At 44.5% G+C, this 25008-nt stretch overlaps 1 protein-coding gene across 1 annotated transcript; it reads left to right on the forward strand.

Annotated features, from left to right (window-relative positions):
- The first annotated feature begins 1963 nt into the window (after positions 1–1963).
- On the forward strand, positions 1964–22357 carry PRDX6 (peroxiredoxin 6). Its single transcript, XM_067535129.1, has 5 exons — positions 1964–2116; positions 9157–9313; positions 17148–17294; positions 18281–18427; positions 21384–22357. Exons 1-5 carry the CDS (start codon positions 2025–2027, stop codon positions 21510–21512), a joined length of 672 nt encoding a protein of 223 aa, XP_067391230.1. The 5' UTR covers positions 1964–2024; the 3' UTR covers positions 21513–22357.
- Positions 22358–25008: the final 2651 nt, after the last annotated feature.

Below are 25008 nucleotides of genomic sequence, written 5' to 3' on the forward strand. Positions count from 1 at the left end.
AAAAGAGCAAGAGTCCTGTGGCACCTTAAAGACTAACAAATTTATTTGGGCATAAGCTTTTGTGGGCAGAAACTCACTTCATCGGATGCATGAAGTGGAAACTTCAGTTTGGTAGGCATATATACACATGCAAAGATGGGTAAATTACATCACAGTGAGGAGGGCAAGTGTTAACAAGGTAAATACAATCAGGGTGGATGAGGCCATTCACAACAGTTGATGAGAAGGTGTGAATGTCAAAAGAGGGAACATTATTTTTTGTAGTGGACTAGCCACTCCCAGTCTCTATTCAGACCTAATCTCATAGTGTCAAGTTTGCATATGAGTTCCAGCTCTACGGTTTCGCACTGGAGTTTGTTTTTGAAGTTTTTTTTGTTGAAGTATGGCAACTTTTCAAGTCTGTGAGTTACTGAGTGTCCAGGGAGATTGAAGTGCTCTCCTACTGGTTTTTGAATGTTATCATTCCTGATGTCTGATTTGTGTCCATTAATTCTTTTTCATCTCTGTTTTTGAAGTATTTGAAGGATCAGAGCCCAACCAGGTGTGTAATTTTACTCATATGAGTAGGTACATTGAAGTAATGTGTGTAAAGTTATGCATGTGTGTCTTTAAAACATAAGAATGGCCATACTGGGTCAGACCAATGGTCCATCTAGTCCAGTATCCTATATTATGACAGTGGTCAATGCCAGATGCTTCAGAGGGAATGAATAGAACAGGTAATCATCAGATAATCATCCACTATCATCCGTTCTCAGCTTCTGGCAAACAGAGGATAAGGACACTTCAGAGCGTGGTTTTGCATCCCTGCCCATCATAGCTAAACTATTCATCATATCACTATGACGAGGCTACTGGGGTAACAAGATTGGCAAACTTCATACTGTACCTTGCAAGGTTACTGGTCATTGTGGGTCTGTTCTGGTGCGTCTGATCCCAGCACCCCGTGGTACAGGAATTGTATCTGCCCCTGTTCCCAAGAAACTACTGATGATGGCTGGAATTGATGACTGCTACAACTCAGCCAGATGCTGTACTGCCACACTGGGCAACTTTGCTAAAGCCATCTTTGATTTGATCCCAAGACCTACAGTTATCTGACCCCTGACCTCTGGAAAGAGACTGTATTCACCAAGTCTCCTTATCAGGAATTCACTGATCATCTGGCTAAGACCCACACTGGACCATGCAGAGAACCCAGGCAGCTGCTGTGGCAACGACTTAATTGTTTTTGTACAAAATAAAGTGATAAGTGAAAGAAAAAGAAAAATAGCTAACCGCCACTGATGGACATATCCTCCATGAACTTATCTAGTTCTTTTTTGAACCCTGTTATTGTCTTGGCTTTCACAACATCCGGGCAAAGAGTTACACTGGTTGACAGTAATGTATTGCTATACCATCCTATGAGCTTTTCTCAGAGAAGCTGTTGCAAAAAGTTGTATTCATGGGGTATGTTTTTTTGTTTTTTTTAATAAAATGCCACTTTTTTATTATTTCTATTTCATGTTACTTGCTTATCCTCATATTGTGGTAATGAAGGTCAGTTGCTATTTTCTCTGCCAGTTAATTGTTCTGCCTCTAAAATAAGGTTAAACTATTTCCTTAATGTGTGATAACTGGGCTGTGGGAGCGATCATGTTGTGGGCACCATGACTATATGTGCTAGGGGTAATGGCCTAGGGGTCCCAGCCATGAACCAGATGCTACCCCAGCACCTGACAGGAGACAGCCCCTGCCTCAGGTGCCTGCCCTCCAAACATACAGGGCGAGCACCCAGGCTGAGGTCACGCAAGCCAGGGGCTCATGGCAGAGCCAGGGCTACCACCCGAGCGTCCGGGCTCCCAGCCCAGTGCTCCAGCCACCCGGCTGCTGGCGTGCGGCACCGCGTGGTGCCGGGCCGCCTTTCTCCCGTCCCGATTGGCCAGGCGCCCATCCGTGGCAGCACAGGCCCCGCCCCCGCTGGCTGATCTAGTCTCTCTGCCGCGGTTGCTCGTCGCGGGGATCGAGCCAGTCGCGGAGCCATGCCGGGGCTGCTGCTGGGGGACGAGGCGCCCAACTTCGAGGCGGACACCACGCACGGCCGCATCCGCTTCCACGACTTCCTGGGAGACTCGTGAGTGGCGCCGGCCCGGGCACCCCGGGTTTCCGCCCGCGGGGCCGGGCACGAGGACCCCGCTGCCCCGGGCGGGGCTGGCAGCTCTCTGGGGCTGGGCTCTCTCCTTCTCCCGGAGCGGGCTATAGAGGTGGGGGTGCTGTTCTCTATGAGGGAGGGGCTGTTCTCTATGGAGGGGCTATAGGGGTGCGGGATCTCTTCCTCCTCTATGAGGGGCCTATAGAAGTTGGCTTCTCTTCCTTCTCTTGAGGGGCTATATGGTTAGAGGGTGTGGGGTTCTCTTCTGTATGGGAGGCTATAGGGGTGTGGGATCTCTGCCTTCTGGGGGGGGGGGGCTGTAAGGCTAGGAGGTGAGGGGGAGAAGGGTCTGGGTGCTTTTCTCTCTGAAGGGCAGGGGCCATAGCTGACTGGGGTTAGCTAGAGGGGTATCAGGCAGGCCTTGCCTTTTTAATCTCAATCTTATCTGGTTATTTAACATTATGAAACTTGGAATAATTTTATTTCTGACTCCAGATCCACCAGACCCAAGCCTGCCCTTCCTCTGCTCACCACCTCTCCCCAGTAGTGCTGGTACTGGGGGTGCTGCTGCACCCCTGCCTGAAAAACACCAAACATGGTTTCCATCATCAGCACCGCCACTATACATTTTTTTCCAGTGCCCTAGCACCCCTCCATATCCTTTCACCACCACACTGTCTCTCACACACACACTCAGGCCTTGTCTATACTAGAAAAGGGCTCTACTGGTGGAGTATGCCAGTATAGCTTATACCAGTTTCCCTGTGTCTACACTCAGACTTTTGCTGGCATAACTATGTCAGTTATCGGTGTGGAGTTTTTTTTTCCACACTGATGCAAACCTTCTAAGCATTGACCAAAAGGTCACACACCTTGGGCCAAATTCTGCTCTTGCTTATGCCAGTGTTGATCTAGAATAACTGTTGATTCAGTGGTGTCATTCCAGATTTAAAGCAGGGTAGCTGAGAGCAACATTTGTCTCACATTGTCTGACTTTTCACTCTGCTTCTGCATAGGCTTTTCTCCCTGTGTCATGGTGTAGGTAAATTTGTTACACACAAGTGTCAAAAATGAGTCTGATTCTCCTCTGTAATTGTTACACTGAACAACTCTGGGCCATGCTGGGTTTTTTTCATGTTTCACTTGGACTTTCTCCAAAATTCAGTATGTATAGAGGTCTGATGTGCCTGACTTGTGAGGAAGAAGATTACAAGAACTGTCTCATGCTGAGCTCCCTTTCCACAACAAAATATACCAAAAAATTGGGGTGTGCAGTGAAGGTGGTGTCGCGAGGGCTATGTCTACACTGTGAGCTAGGGTATGATTCCCAGCTCGGGTACACGTATTCCTTGAGAACTAGCATGAGTATAAATAGTAGTGTAGCTGCTGGTAGCACGGGCAGCAGTGCACAGCTTAGCCGTGCCCCGTATGTACCCCCGGAGTTCGGATGGGTTGATACTTGACCCAGCTAAGTGCTATCAGCAGCTACACTACTATTTATACTTCTGCTAGCTAGCTCTGCGCAAGTATGTGAACGTGAGTTGGGAATCACACCCTTAGCTCATAGGGTAGACATAGGCTTAGAGGTAATTTAAACAAGCTTATGCTACTACAAAAATCCCAAACTTTGTTTTTGTAATTACTCAAGGGAAGGAGTTGTCTCCCTTATCTGTTTATATCAGAAGTAACAGAGTATTGTGTTATCTATTGTTGTTTCCTCCTAAGTGAAGAGGTTAGCTGTGAAAATAAGACCAGAATAAGAAGTCTAAAAAGTATGGGCTATGATGTGTAAAATTACAGAAAAAAACACTTATAAAATTTAAAAAAAATAAATAGGCACGTAGTGGTCCTTACACTTCTTATGTATGGTTTAGTTATGAGCATCTATCAGTCTGTAGTACAGTTCTGATCTCTTGTGTTCACACAGATATGGATGCTTACTGATTACCCTCCTGGCACATTTGTTTGGGAATAAATAGGGATCAAATTGGCAAGAAAAAAGTTGTGTTTTTCCCATAAGCCCGGATCTGCTATTGAGTCACCAAAAGGAAACACCACTCTGCCTTTTGTAATAGGATTGGCCTCCTCCCTTCTCGTGTTCTTTGATCTGTGGTGAAATAGTTAGCAATACTGACTGCTTTTCAATTGTCATTAAACTTCAGAGTTACTCACTAAAATGAATATACATCTTTCTCACAGTAATTTCAGGTAAGTTAAGGCCTTATATATAAAGAGAAATTGCATCACTCTAGTTAGAGCAAACCCCCAGTGTAAACACTTAAATAGGCTTATTTTGGTTAATTCAAACCATTGTGACTTTTGTGTACAGATAAGCTCTCGGGCAGAGGTTATACCATCAGTTTACATTAAATTCATAATCTTTAATCATAGGGACTAAAGACTTTAAAAAATGAAAGCTTTGATTTGGACAGCGTCTAGAAAAATGTGCTGGCTCAGTGAACCCCAGGGAACTTGTCCAGTTTAAACCCTCTAAATAAGTTACCTTCTCATATAACAGAAAGCCTTGGACAACCTAGGGAATCTTTTCCTTTTAAAAAAAAAAATGGAGTTCTGTCCACAAGCCAGGCTCCATTACTTGAGACTGCTCTTCAGAATAGAATTGGCCCTCTTCCCTCTCAGGTACTTTGGTCTGCAATCCATTCTTTCCCAAAGCGTTATTGGCAGTCACAGGAACTTCCCACCCTAAATTGTTCCTCCAGCTCCATTAGGTTGGAGCTCACTTTTTCAGCCTGAGAGGTCAATCTCCACCTGATGTATATCAGGTAGGCAAGAAAGTGAAAGATGCCTTTGAAAACTGCATCCTGTGGTGGAATCCTGCCCTGCTGAAGTCAATGAGAATCTTAGTTTAATGGGGTAGGTAGGATTTCAGCCCAGTTTTCTGAGTGATGCTGCGACTACTTCACCATGTCTTTTGGAAATAATAGTTAAGAATGTAGCTTAAGGAAATACAATAAATAGGTGAGCAGCAATGACCTGATTTGCTGATTGAGACAAGCAGCTTCAGTCAGGCCACTATCTGTTCCATACCTGAGTTTGTTGTTAATGTTTGCACAGTGCTTTGTGACACTTTAGGTTCCTGAATGGTGTATTTGTAGTGTGGGCAGATCCACAGGCTTCATATCATCATGGGTACGTTTTTTGGATTCTGGTCATGCTACAGAGACCCAATTACAACACAATTGCCCCATGCTCTTTTAAATACAGCTGCAATATGTAGTGTATAGAATGTGAAAACAGCTATATTCTCTGACAGAACTCAGAATTTAAAAAAGGCTGTGGTCCTCCTGCTATAGCATGATGCAGTGAGGTTTTGGTTTCCAAACATTGCAGCAGAATGTTTAAAGCAAAACAAAACTTTTCAATGAAGCTGTTAACTTCCTGAAGGCATTTCTGTTAGTTTCTACAAACATTTTACAAATGCTAAATGTTGGGACTAAGCTGTCTGACCATCCCTTGAAGTTTTAAATACAGTATTGTTACTATGGCAATACGTAGGCCAGTATTTTCACAATCTACAACTCAAAGCATAATGTACCTTTCTGGTGAAATCTGCATAGGATCTAAATCAGTGGTTCTCAACCCGTGGCCGCTTGCGGCCCACTCAGCACACAGCTGTGGCCCATGTGACATCCTCCAGGCCATTCAGGTAGAATATATATTGTGCAGATGCGGCCCACATAACAGAGTGCTGCAGATGCAAACTACAATGGTAAATAGGTTGAGAACCACTGATCTAGACTATGTCTGTTGCTCACCAAATGGAACACAGTAAGGACTGTAATTAAAATGGGACTGAGGATTTGGGCACAACAGTTACTATTCAGTCTAAAGAGCACGTCTTCCATAACACTAACAGGGAGCATGCTTTAACATGAAATACAAAGGTTCTGGCAATGTGGGCTCAACCTGTCATCAGGGCAGTTGTTCAGTATCTGATGTAACACTTTCTAGCATGACCCAGTATGAGGTTTGGAAAGAATAGGATTTCCTGTAGGCTTTGAAACAACTGAGTCATTTCTGACCCCAGTGCAAATAGGCTCTAATGTTTCGTGTCGGATTGCAGTTTGGTTGTGTTTTAAGATGAGTAAACAAAGTAGACAGTGGATCCTGGAAACAAATCTGCATCTTTATACCCAACTTCCCCGATGGGGGAGTATAAAACAATATTAACTTTCATGCTATGTATAGAACAACCTCAGCCCACAAGGCCATGTGACTAAAATAAAGAGAAGCTGCTGTGCCAGTTTGCTCCACTATCCATTGTCTAATGTTTGCTCATCTGAAATATAACAATAGTCATTTCAAATGTGTTTTAGGGGTCAGGGATGACACAGCAGTTTCCTGGTAGGGCATTACAAGGCAGTAATTTCCCAAGATAATCTGGTGGCATCAGATTAAGGAAGACTCATGAGACTAAATAGAGGAACTCTGCTGCTAGAGGCAGTTCATTCGTTATTGCTGTCAGGTGTACTAAATGGGGGATAAAAGGAATCTCCTGGGCTACAAGGAGGAAACACATATTAGGTTTGGTAGTGAAGGAAGCGGTGAAAGTAAAAAGATGAAATCTCTACTCCCGTCAACATAGTGTCAACACTGAAGTGCTACAGTGGCCCAGCTGTGGTGTGTTAGCATTTTAAGTGCAGACAAGCCCTTTGAGAACCTTGCAGGAAAGGCATTGTAGAGGTGCAAATAATCTATAAACTTAGGTTGCAGTTTTTATGCCAGGATTAGCAATGGTGCACAGAATTGGTTCCACGACCAAAATCCAAGCCCAGTCTATCAATAATGCTTAGTATATTTATTTCAAAGCACTCTGCAAGAGCAAATCAGTATCATTATCCCATGTTCCAGGTGGGTGGTGCTGGTGGAAATGAAGCGCACAACATTTAGCTAAGTAGTGGGGGGGAGTTAATTTCAGAAAATCCAGATCTCTTTTGGACTGGGTTTCACATTTACATGTCAGAATGATTTAGCTGTCCGTAATCATATATAAATGGGTGTCCTCACAACTGACTGAGCTTGGGGATGGAACAGACCGAGGCTTGCTCAAGCAGCAGAAGCAGTGTCCTAGTCTCATTTGGCTGTTTAGGCTGGTGGTTTTAAGATGCAGTCTGATCTAAAAATCCCTCTGTACAAAAAAAACAAACTCAAAAAGGTTCTTGAAGGTCAAGACAATGGCCAGGTGCCACAGCTCCTTGTCTGTGGGCCAGAGCCTATTGTCCGTCAAATGAGATTCCTATAAATGCAGCACACTTCAAAATCCATTGCTAGATTCCTAGGCACATTCATGGGTTTTCATAATTCTCAGCCTGTTACCCTCTGTACACCCAGTTCAGCTTTTGATCTTTGAAAGTGTTCCTCCTGGACTACACAGTATTTGAGCACACTTCATTCTGCACTGCTGAGTCAGCTAAATAAGCAAAGGAAGTGCAATTGGGAGTTGATTCTAATTTTACGTTGCTACCCATGGTGCATTTTGAAAATTATTGGCAAGTCTATAGTAGCTGAACTTGGCAGGTTTTCTGCCTTATCTCTACTCAACAGTTTGCCTTTTTTATATTTAAATGGTGTTAAAAGTTAGCTTTATGGTTTTAATAAAATATACAGTAATAACAAGGTGCCAACCAATCAACTCCCCGGACAACCAGACTTGTTCAGTAATTCAGGTCCATCTGAGCTAAATTGTAACTTGTTTTGTCCCTGAGTAAACAGGGCTGTTCCAGCTCAAATAAGGAGGAAGGCTGCACAGGCTAGTGCAGACTAATGTGTTTCATGTCAACTGTGGGTCACATTAAAAAATGCCATGTGGCAAGTAATGTATACATTATGGGTCAAGGTTTTGATGTAGGATTAATAATGAGCTTATGGCATAAGCATCTGTAACTTTTCACTGTTAATGAGATCCCCGTTATGTAGCTAAAAATGTTCTAAGAAATGCTCACTTGTTCCTTTTTAGGCACTGAGACATGCTTTAGAAATTTCTTCCTCTGTGAGGACTTTTTGTAATACATATTGCTTGGGTGGACTCTGTCCCCATTTTTCAAATTGACCTTCCCCAGCTCATTAATGTGTGGAAGTGTGGCCTGGTGGATAGAGCACTGTACTTGGACTCAGAAGACCCCCTTCCCCTCCCGCAGCTCTGCCACTGGCCTGCTAGGGCAAGTCATATCCTCATCTGTAAAAGAAGTTTAGGGATACTAACTTCTTCTGTAAAATACTTTTATATCTAATGATGAAAAAGCACTATGTAAGAGTTACGTATTCTAATTTATCACACCGGACCCTAGATATATCACAGCACTGCAGCTGCTAACTACTAATATTCTGGGGTTCAATACAACAAACCAGGCCAGAAGTAAGACACATCCCATCACCTTATTTTGAAGGGTTGTTCCCACCTTGTGATAACTGGCAAGATGCAAACTGCATATAACTGTATTGGGGTTGTAAAATATCAGAGACTCCTTTCAGTATGTTAATTCAAGTGACTGAGTAGCAGAGAACTCTTGCCTAAAAGGTATCTGCTGCGTACCATGTACACAGGCATTAACTTTAGGTGATAACAATTGACAGAGAAATGCAGCTATGTATGTTCTGGAGAAAGGGAGCAGAGGTGGCAGTCACTGGAGATTTATCACTTCAGCGTTTTTGGTTACTACATTATCTCTTGATGTGGTGACAGCTGAACTGTGGGCATCAAAAAGCTAAAGTGGGGATGCAAAGCAGGAAGGTGAGAATGAATAGTGAAGATGGGGAAGAGAATTGTGAAGACTCATTCAGGGAGTCTCGCTTCATGTAGGCCTTATACCATGACGGAGGAGGAGGAGCTCTCTTAAAGGAATTCCTTGCTCACTTGAGGAGATGAACGGCTCACTTAATTCCTGAGGCTAGCAGGCTTAAAATGCCAGCTGCAGCTGTGTATTTCTTTGGGTATCTAACAATGATTCCTAATCAGAATCTCCACTCATTCTGTTGCTGTCTCCCATGCTGTTCTCTTTCAGATGGGGCATCCTCTTCTCCCATCCCCGGGACTTCACTCCAGTGTGCACAACTGAGCTGGGCCGAGCAGCGAAGCTGGCACCCGAGTTCAGCAAGCGCAACGTTAAAATGATAGCCCTTTCCATTGATGATGTCAACGACCATCTCTCCTGGTGTAAGGTACGCTGGGGAGAAGAGGGGACAGTAGTGAACTGTATGAGGCAGACCTGAATAACTGCCTGTGTTACCAGCATCCAGAAGTGTTGGTCTTGCTTTATAACATAAGCATACCAATGGAATAAAGCCATTGACTGACAGACATACTCTGGTTAGCCAATACACGTTAGGTGTAGTATACACCACATTAATAGGTATTATGTGTATGGTATTAAAATATAAAGAGAACCTAACTTTCCAACACACTTCATATTTAACTGAATGTACTAACTATGCCCTCCCCTCAATTCTGTTCACCCACGTCAAGTATCCCACAACATGATACAAAGCTGAAGGCAGTTTTGGCATTAGAAAATAGGAAGCTTGTCAAAACCACGATACATGAATGGCGTATGCTAGCACAGGTTGTGTTGTACCTATACGCCCAACTAGTTTGGAATATAGAATTTAAAACAGCTAAGAAAGGAACAGAACAGCCAGTTGAGGAACTGGTACGAATTGGCAGATTGGATTTTTAGTGAAGCATAAAGAGTTTTGTAACTTGTAAAATCACACTACAAATACTACTAGCTGACATTCATGTCTTTGACGCACACCTACTGCATAAGGAGAACATGTTGCAAGAATTTGCTTCCTGGGAGGAGGGTATGTCTGTCCACTTTTCGTATTGCTCTGCTTTGTCTGCGGACAATAAATTTGGTTATTTGGTCTCTTGAACACTAGGAGCAAACTGTCAGTGGTCAAACAATTGGCCAGACTATGCCTTTTCGTCAGTCCTCTTCCTCCACCCCAGGTTCTGTGCCAGAAATCATTGTTGCTTATAGCTTTGGGTTTGACTCTCACCCATGTGATTAGTGGGCTCAGCATTTTGATCAGAATACAGATATACGCTATTTTATTAGAGGGTAGGCTCAGCTCAGCTCTGCCTTGCCTATCCCTCACCTTTTCTTTTTGTTCTTAAAGTGCTTGATTGCCAGGCTTTGACGCTGTCTCTCTGCCTGCACCATATGGAAATGAATCTGGAATATATTGCGCTAGGAATACAGCTATATGTTAATGCTTATTCTTAATGCTGCCTTACTCATTCCGACTCAGCACAGTCAGTGTCCATGGCATCCTAATCATTCCTGCAGGATAAGATTACTCCAAACTAGGAATTGGACATGAGGGAGCTTGCTAATGTATGAGGGCATCAGTTGGATCCCAGAGAGAACCATCAGCAGTCCCTGAGATGTGAAGGATAGCTGAGAAAAGTGTCCTGGTGGATAACCACTTGAACATGTGTTCCCAATGTGGCGCTCGGGCAAGAGAGCTAACGTACTCCTCAAATGTGTAAACTGGAAACTAATGAGTGTGAACAGGGATGTGGCGTTACCTCTGTATGTGACAGCAGTGAGACCGTTATTGGAATACTGTGCCCAGTTCTAGTGTCAACACTTCACAAAAGAAAAACTGGAACGAGTTTAGAAGAGAGCCGTGAGTAATCTCAGGTCTGGAAAAATGTGCCTTTAGTGAGCCTAGACGTTCAATTTACTTAGCTCATCCATGAGAAGACTAAAGGTGATTTCATCAACTTCTACAAGTACCTACATGAAGAGATTTCTGTAACAGAGGACTCTGTAATCTACGAGACAAAAGCAGAACAAGGTTCTGTATCCAGAAGTGGGAAGCCAGACAAGTTCAGACTAGAAATAAAGTGCAGATGTTTAAGTGGGGATAATGAACTATTGGAACAACTCACTAAAAGAGGGGGTAGCTTCTCTATCACTTGAAATCTTAAATCAAGATCGGATGCCTCCTTTCTGAAATATCTTTTCTAGTTCAATCAGAAGTTACATGCTTGATGCAGGAATTACTGTGAGCAATTCTATGGCCTAATATGCAGGAGGGTCAGACTAAGAGATCATAATCCTTGCCTTAAAATCTATGAATAACATAGCCTCTCAGCTCTTGTGAATGTATTTCAATCCTGACCTGCAATAACCTCTGCTCTTCCAGTCCTCCGTCCCCCAGAGTTCTACCAATGCAACTGAATATTGGTCTTCAGCAATTACTGCTATTCTGTTTATGAGTGGCTCCAGCCAACACTGTGCATTGTCATGTGCTGGGAAATAATCTCACTGTTTGTTGAAGCACACTATACACGTATAGCACTATAGAAATAACTTAGAAATGTCTTTTTAATGTGCACAAGCTTCCGCTGAAAACTAGGGATTAGGCTTCAAACTGTTTGCTAAAAGGAAAACGAACTGGGATTTGAACCCTACTATCTCAGCTTCTTGTTGTAGTGATGGTATGCATCATAAACAGGCGATGACCCTATGACCAGGCATGACACCTTCATCAGCTGGTTAATGTGAGTTTGAGAGCAGAGGGTCACATTGGGACTGTGAGCTTTTGAAGTTGACGAGAACTCCTGGTGCATCAGAGACTCTCTTAGAGAGGGAGAGATGATGATAAACCACCACTGGGAGGCTCCAATTGGTTACAGCTCTTTCTTATCCGCATCTAATTTACGAAGTATGGAAAGCTGTTCTTACCAAAAGCAATTACATTACAAAGACAACAGATTGTTTTGGAATTATCTTTGTACATTTGATACTAGAGGTAATCCACACGTATATTTCCCTCTAGTCATTAAACTATTGATATGCCAGGATAGATCCCTGGAGAACTAGAGACTTAATTAGGGTGATGCCAGAGACCCAAAGCACTGAACTGGGATGATCATAGTTGAATACTTCTGTAAGCAATGAGCCAGACGCAAAACCCCGAGAGACCCCTGCTCAGTTGTTGAACACAGCAGAGCACTTCAACAGCAAGAAATAGCAAACCCTGGGGTGCAGATGCAAGCTGCTCATTGTCTGTCTGGAGAAAGGCAGTTTGTGTGAAATCATAGACTGAGACCTATGAAATAAGGGTTGCACTTTGAAGTGCAGCTTCTTTCATAACTAGATCAAACAAAAAGGTTAGAGAATGACCATAACTTTGGTAAAGAGCCAGTTTTCTCAATCTGGACCATCTCCAGTATTGTCCAGCAAACTTCTTTGGATGAATCATAGAAATGTTAGGCTGGAAGGGACCTCGAGAGGTCATTTTTCCCCATCTCCCATGTGCTGAAGCAGGGCTGAGTAAACCTAGACCATCCCTGACTGGTGTTTGTCCAACCTGTTAATAAAAACCTCCAATGACGGGGATTCCACAAGCTCCCTTGGTAGCCTGTTCCAATACTGAATTTTCCTTAGAGTTGGAAAGTGTTTCCAGATAGCTAACCTAAATCTCCTTTACTGCAGATTAAGCCCATTACTACTTGTCCTACCTTTTAGTGGACATGGAGAGCAATTGATCACCATCCTCTTTATAACAGCCCTTAAATTAAGGCTGAAATAGACTTCCAAGGGAGGTTGTGGAATTCCCATCAGTGGAGGCTTTTAAAAACAGGTGGGACAAACATCTGTCAGGGATGGTCTAATTGAATGTTCTGCTGATATAAGCAAATGACAAATGCCTCTTCACCAGCAGCAATGGCTTTCCGAAAGTGAGATTTTTATTTCTCTCCCTCTCACTCCTCCTGAGCCAAATGATCACTGCAGTGATCACTAAAATCTGATGCTACTATTGCCTTAGGAAGAGTTGATGGTCCTGTCTTCATTGCTGTCTTAGCCCACCTAGTCTCAACATCTTCAGGTGAGAAAAGCCTACTCTTCGGTGACACCTGCTTATTTTAACTTGGACACAGTGAAACTCCAGTTTATAGGGGAGCCAAAAGAGTCAATTGTTCCATTGCATTGAAGGGTGCAGACTGCAGTAGGTTTTTATGAAGATCTGTGGCAATTGTGGAGAGGCTGGAATGACTTAGCTTCTCAAAAGTAATAATTAAATCCTGTGGATTCTTACTCCAGTCCCAGCTTCTCCTGAATGGAGAGGGTTGCTTGATCCAGGGTTATGTATCTGCTGGGTCACTTAGAACCATCTCTAAACAGTTTTCAAAGGCTCAGTAGGCTTTTGTCTTGGATATTGCCTCTTTGGTGCTGCTTTTTCTCTGTTTATTTTACTCTCTTTTATGGGTATTTGCTTGAGAAGGATTGACTTCATCTGGAGCAGATCTCTTAAAACAAATACCCTATTCATGCTAATAACCTTTATAATAAAGAAGTGAGGAAAGGAAAAATATAGCAGAAATTATTTCTGGGAAATGTCAGCAGATCTAAACAAGATACATTTTAGGGGATATGACATACCTGTAATAGAAACAAGAATATGTACCTATATCAAAACAGAGATGGATGTCATGGAGTTTAATTTTGTTTTTCAGTTTTGACGGTAGGGATATTGTGCTTTGAAACTTTGTGGACTGATGCAGGGCAATACAGCATTGCTATGAATCCATTTAGCAGCTTCCTTTATTGGTTCACCACGTCATGCACTGAGGAGCTGCCCTGATCTAGAAAGGGGCAAGATTGGCTCTTCTGGAAAGAGGTGAATTTATTGTCAAATTAGCTCCTGCCCTCTGAATGCCAAATAACAGTAAAAGTAGTTGTAAAGGAAGAGGCTATCCCTACTAGACTGGACAGCAGCCACCCAATCAGTTTCTTGAAGCTTTTTCTGGACTCCAGCCAAATGCCTGGTAGGCTTAGCTGAGAGTCCAGAAAGCCATGTCTTTATCCACTGAGCTGCTCACTGCACATGACACATTACTATGGTGTAAACTCAGATCTTGGGACTTTGCTGCTAAAAATTAACTGGAGAAACAAGCAGGTTTGTACTTTACCCTCCAGACTTCCCATGGAGCCAGATCACTTTTTCATGCAGAATTTCATGACATGCCTGGGGATTTTCAATGATTCAGAAAAACCACAATCCTTTAATTAAAAGAGAATAATCCAATGAAAAGACTGACTGCATAGCACTGTACCCACCAGGGCCTAGCACAGCCAGTGCCTTCCAGATGAGTCTCGTGGTGAGTGAGTATGAAAGGCAAGAGGAAAGCTAGGACTTGGTTTAGACACCGAGTCAGTCTTTAAATCTGGAGCCTCTTGCTCTTGATTGAACAGTCTGTTCAGTGAGCTTTCTAGATTCCTTTACAGAGCAGCACTCTATTTAGACTCATATACTTGAAGGTCAGAAGGAACAATCATGCTCATTTAGTCTGACCTCCTGCACATCACAGGCCGCAAAACCTCACCCATTCACTCCTGTAATAGACCCCTGACCTCTGGCTGAGATACTCACATCATGTCCTCACATCATGATTTAAAGATATCAAGTTACAGCGAATCCACCATTTACAGTAGTTTAAACTGGCAAGTGAGCTGTGCCCTATGTTACAGAGGAAGGTGAAACTCCCCTGGGTCTCTGTCAGTCCAACCTGAGGGAAAATTCTTTCCCCACCCCAAATATGGCGATCAGTTAGACCCTGATCATGTAGCCAAGACTCACCAGCCAGACACCTGGGAAAGAACTCTCTGTAGTAACTCAGAGCCCTCCCCCTCTAATGTCCCATTTCTGGTTGTTGGTGGTATTTGCTGCTAGCAGTTGCAGATCGGCCATATGCCACTGTAGGCAGTCTCATTATACCATCCCCTTCATAAACTTGTCCAGTCAAGTCTTGAAGTCAGTTTTTTTACCCCCACTGCTCCCTTGAAAGGCTGTTCGAGAACGTCACTCCTGGGGGTTAGAAACCTTTGTCTAGTTTCAAGCCTAAGCTTGTTGATGGCCAGTTTATAGCTATTTGTTCTTGTGTCCACATTGACACTGAACTTAAATAACTCACTCCCATGACTCCCAATTCTGTGCCCTGCACCACCTCCTGAAGCCTCAGACAGGAGGTCGGTTCCACCTACTAAAGAACACGGGCCAAACATATCCCGGATCCAAGTGGCATAGCTGCTATTGAAGTTGGTATATGTTGAACCTGCTTACCTCAGGTCTAAATTTGGCTCTAGCTATGTGTAATGGGACCTTTTCAAGGGCAAGACTAATTATCAGAAGTGAGACCCAAGGAATCGTGTACAGAATGATTCACATCTGTTATCTCTCCAAATGTCTTATCCCTGTGTGTTTACACACGTTGTGGCTCTATACAATGAACCCTCTTTATCTGAGCTCTAATACAATAACTTTGCCCAATATAGGCAATCTTACAATGTGTTCAGAAAACGTGAGCACTTCTGCTTTCATTGATCTTGCATAGCGCTACGTAAAACAGATCATTCTTTCTAGGGTTTGTAATGGAGGTAAAAGTTTTTCCAATCGTTTTTACTTGATCTACTACAACTTCTGTTTTGACCCTTGCTGCTATGAAGGAATGCAGTGTCCGCAATCAATACAGCTAAGCAGGGTTGTGTAATGTTGTTCTTCCCAGCGTACTCCTCCCAACTGGGTAAAGTCTAGTCTTCAGAAGCACAAGCCATTCTGTCTAGTGCTTTAGTCCTGCTATAGAGCATTCAAGTTCTCCCTACAGTCCCTCTACACCAGGACAGGGGCATGTTCAGTTGAATTAAAAGGGGGCAAATTCAAAACTGCTCAAGTGAAATACTCTTCCATGTAATGTGATTAAACTGTGGAACTCACTCGCCCAGGAAGTTGTTGAGACCAAGCATGTAGTAAGATTCAAGAATGATGAGATGGATATCAAGACTACCCAGAGCTGTTATAATCAGGGATAACGGTTTGGAAGGAATATTAAATTTTTCTGACTTTGGAACTTATGTCAGTCTCAACTCTTAGACAGTGGGGGGGGGGGGGGGGACATTATCCCACATCTGCTTCTAGGGGGTTTGTACCCCTTCCTCCAAAGCATCTGGTTCTGGCCACTGTCAGACAGTGTACTGGACCAGTTGAACCCTTGGGTCTGATCCAGTTTGTCCAGCTCTATATTCCTTTAGGTTGCTGCCTCAAGTTTCTTTCTAAACTGTCCTTCCCCTCCCCAGGGAAAGTTCTGTAAAGGAAAATGGGAGTCATGGTGTTTGGGTAAGAAGCTGTGGTGATCCTAAATCTGCTCCCTTGGTGTGGGCAGTTCCTCTGCAGCCTGCTCCACACACCCTCCATGCCACTGCCTCGGTTACGTGAAATGTTTCTGTTGCAGTCTGAAACAGCCGGTTCTGATGGGGTCTGGCAAGTACAGGGAGGAAAGAGAATCGCCTCTCGCTTAGCAGCAGCAGTGCACTTTAATTGCAGAGGTAGATCAGAGCCCCAAGGGCAGTCCTGGCCTCACGGGCGATGAAATACCACACCAGAGTATGGCTGGGTCATAAAGGAAGAGCTAGTGCCAGATAAAGCTCCTCGCACCACCTACAGCGAACGTCACAATGCACCATCTCTCCTGGTAAAGCTCTGCAAGGGATTTGACCAGTGCAGGGCGAGGCACTTGCTTGCCTCTGTTTGTACAAACTAGAGTGAGGCGCTTGCTTAAAAACAGTTGAAAACCAAGCAGCTCGTCAGGGTGGTGGTGGCGGCTGATGGGAGAGGGAGTAAGTACCCAATAATAGTAAAAGTTAAGAGAAGTTTTGTCTCTAATACCCTGTAGCCCTGTTCCTTCACCCATCTGCCCTCATATCCTCCGCTAATGTCACCCCTCATGGCAGTCCAGCACATGAAGTAACTACAGCAGTGGGACACGAGTTCAAAGCGTTGTTTAGAAAAGACACCTCACCCCAGAAATCTAAGGTAGTCTGAGCCGAGAATCTTCATTGCCTCTGACCGGTGCAACGCATTACTGTGTACGCTGAAAGCCAGAGGTGTTGCTACTGAAATTGGACCTGTTTTCCCCCCCCCTTCACCTGAGTCTTCAGAGAGCCTTGAGAATGCATGTGGATTCTCTCCTCTCCTTCTACAGGACATCAATGCCTACAACGGTGAGGAGCCCACCGAGAAGCTCCCCTTTCCAATCATCGCTGATGCGAAGCGGGAGCTTTCAATCAAGTTGGGCATGTTGGACCCAGACGAGCGGGACAAGGAGGGCATGCCCCTGACTGCGCGTGTGGTGAGTACAAGCTGCATGTTGGGCACTAGTGTAAGACCCTGATGCCTTGTCTGTATAGCACACTCTACTCCCATGCAGCACCCTAAGTAACCAGTCCGTTGCATACTAGTGACTGGACCTGGAGAATGAGGCAAATTGTCAAAGCAGTTCAATTCCTTTCATTGCTGACTCCTGTCTAATGGGACTAGCTCAGCCATGAGTCCTGTCCTGCTTTGGTTTGCCAGGGCCTGCCATCTTGGGGGTGGGCGGGCAATCCCTCTCCTAGCTGTAACTACTCTCACTTGAAGCCCAGCTGTGATGTTGGTCAGGAGCCAATTGTAGCTGGGTGGCAGAAACGTGTTAGTTTGCTGATCCTGAGCTGCTTTGTCTGACTGTGAGTGCTACAAGATCGGTAAAGTCTACATTGGGTTCTTGAATGGGCAATGAGTAGAATTAAAGCCAGGGCAGAGGAGGAAGGGCCTCTCAATGGATGCTTAAAATCCATTTGTGACATTCCTTCTCCCCTCCAACACTAGCATTAAAAAAGTTGTTTTCCCCTTTCAAGGTAGAAACCCCACAAACCACATCAGCAGTAATGCTCCACGCAGCAAAATAAAACTAACACCTGAAATGTTAGATACTTCATCTGGGCAGATGAGCAGTTTTCCTTTGCATGTGGATGCCTTTTTCCTTTAAAAGAGGACTGTTTTAACATAGTTCCATAAATGTAAATAGTATGTGTTCTGTCCTGAAGGCCTTACAATCTAAAACAGACAAGACACAGGATTGCCTGAGGGTGGGGATTATTGGTAGGAAGAATGGAGAAAGGATTGCTTTGAAGGAAGCAGTGGGGTCCTTGATGGATGAGGGAGACTTTTGGTATTAAAATACCTGTCTCATTGAAATTTGGCTTACCTAATACTGTTAAATGCTTATAGCTGATGTAAATTCAAAATTACTTCTATTCAGATTGCCAGAGTGCCTCCTTATGTGTCTCTGTTGTTCAGGTGTTTATTTTCGGCCCAGATAAGAAGCTGAAACTGTCCATCCTCTACCCAGCAACTACTGGCAGAAACTTTGATGAGATTCTAAGAGTAGTGGATTCCCTGCAGCTGACTGCAAAGAACAAGGTTGCTACCCCAGTGGACTGGAAGGTAAATATCTATGGAGAACCCAGTGCTGCAGGACAGCTCTTTGTGTAGAGAAGTACAGTTCCATGAGCCTCTTTGCACATTTTTAGGGTGAGGTGGAAGTCGGGCAGTTATCACACAAAAGGAGGTGCTAAGAGACATTGATTCTTGAGAGTCCATGTAATCCTGGCATATGCTAAAGGCACCCCACAAGCCTGAGAAGTAGAGCTGGAAATGGCTGGAAGAATTCTGACAAGAGTATTGCGTCGGAATTTGGCAAAATTGGCCTGCGATTTCAGACATCACAGTGGAATCCAGGCATGCAGACAGCCCTGGGGGTGGCGCTCCATTTCCTTTGGTGGAAAAGATGGGTTTTAATTCCTAACCAGAGCAAACCAGATCTGAGACTATTGAAATCCTCTGTGAAATGGAATTATCTTTCTCCACACAGCTCTACTGAGAGGTATAGTAATGGTCAGAAAATAAGAGTAACAACAGCATTACCCACATGGCTCTCATTAAGAATCATACCTGGTTGGTTCAGTGATAATAAATGACTGTATTTCCTCCTGTTTTCAGTGTGGGCTCTGCAGGGCTATAGCAAGGTGAGCTGGAGTCTGTTCCTGCTTGTGCAGAATAACAATTCTGCTTAAGTGGCATTGCAAAGCCAAATCCTGCCCTTGTCTCAGAAAGCCCTCTCTTGCAACCACACAATCTGGCCTCTGTTAGGGACAGCAGTATAAAAGTTAGATTTGTGTAAATATGTAGGTCTGTGTATTTGCTTGAGGTAGAATTTTGGGCCTGCTTGCCTCCTTGGAAGCTGAGGTCTTCAGGATGCATATGTAAACCAAGAACAAAAAGACACTTATGTTTGCCTCCCCCGAGCCAGAGGGGTTTTCTTTATTACTGTGAGAAGAGAGCTAAGGGATGTAGTTAAAGTGGTGCCGAGGGGCAGTGGGGGTTTGATAGATGATTGTACAAATGAAGGAAGCTCTGACTCCTCTTCAAGGCAGATGCCAGAGCAAGGTCAAGCGGCCAGTTGGGAGGAGCAAGGGGGGTGGAGGGAGTTGAAAGAAAAACTCTAAAGAGCCATAAAAAAGTGACTATGGCAAAAATCTAACCTCACTGCTTCCCTCTCCCTCCCACCCTCCCCAGGGATACAAAAGAGGAGGTACCCAGCCTGCAACCCTCCAAAACAGAACATGACCATACATTGTAAAGGGTGGTACCAGGGATGGGCACTACAGGTATAATTAAGCCTCCCAAGAAGGAGGAGGGAAGCTCTACTGATGTGAAGAGCTGTGGTTTGAGACTTGCTTGATATTAACCCCAGTAAACATCATTACCTGCACTTTGGACTCTGGGCTGGTGCTTTTTCTGCAAATGTGTCAGGAACAGAGAGAGAGGGGGCAGGGGAGCCCTAACAAAGTCTTCGAGAGCCTATCGGTGTGAAACCTCACCCAGGGGTTTTGTCTTTCTCCATCTATGGAGGGAGACCCATGTTCTTCTTTCTACAGAAATTGACCATTTTGGTGCTTGCATATATTGTCTATATCACAGAAAAATCTCCTTTTATCCACGCTATCTTCTGGAACCAGCAAGGTCACTTTTCCTAGTGGAAAAATCTTCATAATGAAAAGTAGCTTTTCATTATTAAACTAAACTAATGAGCTCTCTCCTGACCTCTGTAACACTGGGCAGACTGTCTTTTCATCCTAATGATGAAGCGCTCTCCTTAAAACCCAGCTGAGTACCATTGAGGGTAACTGATGCCTTTTTAAAGAGAGATCTTCTGGTGCAGGTAAAATCCCCCATCTGGCTGTTGGCATCCTTCTGACTTGTTACTGTCTTAATTAACTGGCTAGAGTTCCTCACGAGCCTTGGACTCAAATGCTCAAGGGGAATAGATCTATCCTGCTAATAGAGCATTGCTTTTAGCTTAAGTAGAGGCTGGTGTCCTAGAACTCAGATCCTGCTGCTTCAGTGCTTACTGCTGCTATGACATTCCCCACAGCAGTGGTGTGTGGTACAAGTGTAAGTAGACACTGGGTTTATTGTATGGTGTCAACATCAGCTAAACTTCCAAAAAGGACTGAGTTCTCAACTCTTAAGTTCAGGTCCTTTTAAGGTGTCTTGGGCTGGCCTCCCAACGTCACTAGTCATTTCTGAAGACATAGCCCTCGCTGGTCGGTTCTTCAGCTTTGCACTTGTGATGCGGGAGTTTTTAGACCACCCCTATTGCTGGGTTGTCCCAAGTGCTGCATAACCAACCAGAGGGAAACTGTTTCCTTCTCTGCCTCTCTAGGCCTGAGACGTTGTGGGAGGGTTATCTGGAGAGAGGGCATTCACAAAAGTTGGAGGCTTTGTTGAAATTCTGTCATCTTTTGGGAGCTTCCTCCTTGTGAGGACATTGATGATTACCACATGAGTTATTGTTGTGTCTGAACGGATCAGCATGCTGGTGGCTCTTGTTTCACTAGCTGGAAGACGAATGGCAGGCAAAGAAAGGTGTAAAGAGGAAGTTCCCCTATTTTCCCTTTAAACCATTCTGTAAGTTACTTGTCTGGCTGCATTTCTCTCTTTTGCTGCATTGGAGTTACTGGTTCTGTACACCTGCTGATTGCCCCATTGGTGCAAGTTACATTGAGACCGGCCTCCTTTAGAACCCATCTCCATTCAAGTCACTGCTGAATGTGTCCAAGACTTCATGGCAGGTGGACCTGCTTGCTGCATATCTGAATATGGCACAGTGGGTTCAAGGGTCTATTCATTTTCCACTTCTGCCTCAGCGGAGATAGCATCTCTTTGTTTGTAGCAGGGGTCGTTTAACACTGGTGTTGAGGGTGGCATCTGCACATCGTGATATTATTATTAGACTTTAAAGAGGAATGGGGGAGCAAAGTCTCACTTCTTAGAGCGGACATCTTGCGGAGTTACTGGAGTTCTCTGCTTCACTAAAATATTTTCCATTTCTTACCAGGCTGGTGACAGAGTCATGGTTATTCCCAGCCTGCCAGATGATGAGGCCAAAAAGATGTTTCCTGAAGGAATCTTCACCAAGGAACTCCCGTCGGGCAAGAAGTATCTGCGTTACACCCCTCAGCCGTAGAGAGAGAAGCTGCCAGCAGAGATATCAGACTGCTGATCCTGTGGTTTTAGAGAACAGTTTGCTGTGGGGAGGCCAGAGAGTGTCTGCTTGAGGGAGGAGTTCTCAGAATAGTTGAACCCACACCTGCTGTGCCTGGTGTTAGCTCTCCATTGAGCCTTCCAGGGGCTGGCACAGAGCTGATTAAAGTCACGGCAGATGCTGGTTCTCTTAAGCCCTGTGATCAGCAGCCTTGTGTTGTCTGCTTGAAACTGGCTGAGCTGCAGCAGTACGTCAATGTAAAGTTCTTGTTCAATCATCCACTTTGTACTTGCCCCATCCACACCTATAGAGCTAGAAAACTGAAGTTTGTCTTCTCCATGGGGAATTGCTAAGCATGTGGAAGAAGGTGATGGGTGTGTAATATTGCTGAATGCTTTTCTCTTGGGTCTCTCCTATTTAATATTGGGGCTGGGTCAGCGTAGAAACACTTCATGCTTCAAAAGGAAGATGCCATCCTACAATGAGATCAGCCCCTGCAAATAATTATGCATGATAAAGATTACCAGGGTAGCTATTGGCCTGCAAAAATCCCTGAATAAGAAGCCAAAATTGAATAGGGAGGTAACACGTGGATTGTCCAAGCTGCGATGTGCCTTTAGAACTAAAATTACTCTACCTTGTTCATCAGAAACTTACCTTCAACAAATGTGTTACCACAGCCAACTCTGCTTCAGAAAGGAGCTATAGGTACAGGGCTTTATTACAGACCTGTCTTTCTCCCAGTGTTTTTTTGCTTAGATAATTGCCTGATTTAACTTTTTGGGGGGGCGGGGGAAATCCAGCAAATAAAGCAGCATTTACTGGAAGAGTGTGTATGTGTTTCATCTCTGTTACCTCAGCATTCTAACATGCACCATTAGCTCTAAGATTACATTAATAACGTGGCCTTGCCTGGTGGAGTTGTGCAAGAGGAGACTTGCACATGTAACCAGAGCTCTGGACTCATGCCAGCATGGTATTATTTGCTCTCCTAATCGCTTAGTAAATGAAGCAATTATCTCAAAATGCAAGAGACTCAGCAAAGCAAATATAATAGTATTATCTTTACACATATTTTACCATTGTACCCTTACATTACTTCCTTATCTGTCTGACCCCACCCTCTTGTTTGCCCTGGAACTGTGTTGTATTAATTTCCATGCAACATATGGGCCCAAAGAGTCAAAGGTGTTAATGTGAGCCTGAAATTTTCCACCATTAAATAGTTTCAAACAAGGAGGCAGGGTTTGGAAAATAGCGACTTCAGCCTGCATAGTTCCATGGCAAACAAAAACAAAACGCTAAATTTTGGAGACTCAACAGGGACATGCAAGAGAAAAGGAGTTAAAACAAGTCATAAAGCACATTATCATTTAGTGATTATGTAAAACAAAGTTGGAATTTGGTAGCCACAACCTCTTAAAAAGAGAAAATCCCACTTATATTTCATCAGACATCCCTCTTGGGCTGGGGGGGAGGGGGAAGGAGAAATGAAGGGAGGGGGTTGTTTTATTGCTCAGTTGCAAGATGTTAAGAATTGTCACCTTTCCTACTCAGACAGATCAGCACAAGGGGAGAGACTGGGTAATAAAAGTGGGGGATGTTCTCAGTATCAGGCTGCAGGTCTGCTACAGACAAATGGTCCAGCTGACATGTCAGCCATGACAGCAGTTACCATGACTCATCTTCCCTGGGATGTCAGCTCACTGGTCTGGTCCCTCTCTACTGGTCTCAGGCTGGGCAATGCTGGATGAGGTGTGCTGATGCCACATGGTACAGGTGACCTTAGGATGACATGGAAAACAAAGGATAGGAGGAAAGAGGGAGCAGGGTCTTGTGTCTCCAGCAGGAGTCGCCACTCTTGGCAGCAATGGCCCAGCAACCTCCCTGTATTCTGGGCTTCATACTGATGCAATGACTCAGGATCCCTGGGCAAAGGATGAGATCCCTGGAATGGAAGCCTAGTAGCCTTCCCCCTCCTCTGGGCATCCCTTTGTTGGTTGATCTGCCCCCTAAAGCCTCTTTTAAAGGGCCCCAATAAAGGGGTGATGAAATAAGAGTCCTAACTGCTGACATGCTGCATTTGGTCAGTCAACTTCCACTCCCACACTTTGTTTACCAGGTGTGATTGCAACACAGTCCTTGAGTTGTGTGGCAAAGCCCGTTTTGGTTCAATCTGTTCTACAGAGTTTTATATAACAGGCAGAGTTGGACTTGTTACCTTTCCCCATCAGTGTTTATGATGTCATTGGAACATTGGTCAACTTTGATACCCTAATTGTGAGCGCAACCATGGGAAAGTGGAAGCTTGTGACAATTACTGTGCCAGCTGTTTCTTGCAAACAAGAAAGGTACTGTGGTTTTCATAGCCCTGCCATGAACACATGGGGCTTTGACCCCCAGACCACCAGCATCAGAAGCAGGAGCAGGAGCTATACCAACCAACCAACCAACCAACCCCCCCCCGCCAGTCCCCTGCAGCATACATCTCTTCAGGCATTTTGAAAACGATCCATTTCACATCAGGGAAGACGCCTTTCACAACCAGTGAATGTGCATGCCAGGAACAGAGTCCACAACCTTCCCTACCCCCGTCATGCCCCTACACCAGCAACTCATCCTTTTGTTTATCACGGAAAGAAGTTTAGGAATTGATCACGAAGATCCTCTTAGCTGTGGGGAAAAGGGCATCTAACTTCCACTTTGGCTGCCATAGCATCTTTGAGATCGAAACCAGTGACCTTCGCCATCTTAACTCAGCCTCCAAGTTGCTGGACATTGGCCTTATATTGACCTGGGCTAGGACTGTGTCAATTAAGCATAACGAATTATCCTAAAAATGGCACAGGCCATGGCACTGAACCTTTCACCGCTTACTGCAGGATCCAGCGATTCAGCTGGGACCTCCAGCCCACAGTACCAGAACTGTACCCTTTGCCTCAAGGAGCGCTCTGCCTTCTCCTTTCCCCTGGAAAGACTGCCAGTTGTGATGGAGGTATTTTCACCAAGTGAAAGACACGGAGTTTGCAACCTCACAGCACATTTAACAATTGTGCCAACCCCCATAGTCTACGCCCTGGCCAGAAAGGCAAGGCCTAGCTGGCACACGAGGCTTGGTTTTGCTGTTTGCCAGAGAGGTGATTGCTGCAAGCATCTCAGAACTGTCAGCTGAGCTGGAAGATGTGTTTATGTTGCACAACCCACACCTGTCTTAGGTATAGAGCTTGTGACTGCCTGTGCCCCAGGCTACAGCTAGGATGTGTTTATCCAGCACAGACAATAGAGTGGCATGCTCAAAACTTGCATTTAAAAAAAGTCTCTTCACTTTGGGGTTGTGAAGAAACCCTGCCGCATGCACTGCTAGCCCAGCGTGACATTGCCCAGAGGTGTACGGGATGAGTCCTGTTTCTCTCCTGTGGGGGGCTGGTGACTCAACTCAAGACACTTTCAAGGGCAAATTTCCCAATAATTTAGGTGC

The sequence above is a fragment of the Emydura macquarii genome, unplaced genomic scaffold (assembly GCF_026122565.2).
Source record: "Emydura macquarii macquarii isolate MOO-44397 ecotype Brisbane River unplaced genomic scaffold, CSIRO-AGI_Emac_v2 contig_3477, whole genome shotgun sequence".
Lineage (NCBI taxonomy): Eukaryota > Metazoa > Chordata > Testudines > Chelidae > Emydura > Emydura macquarii.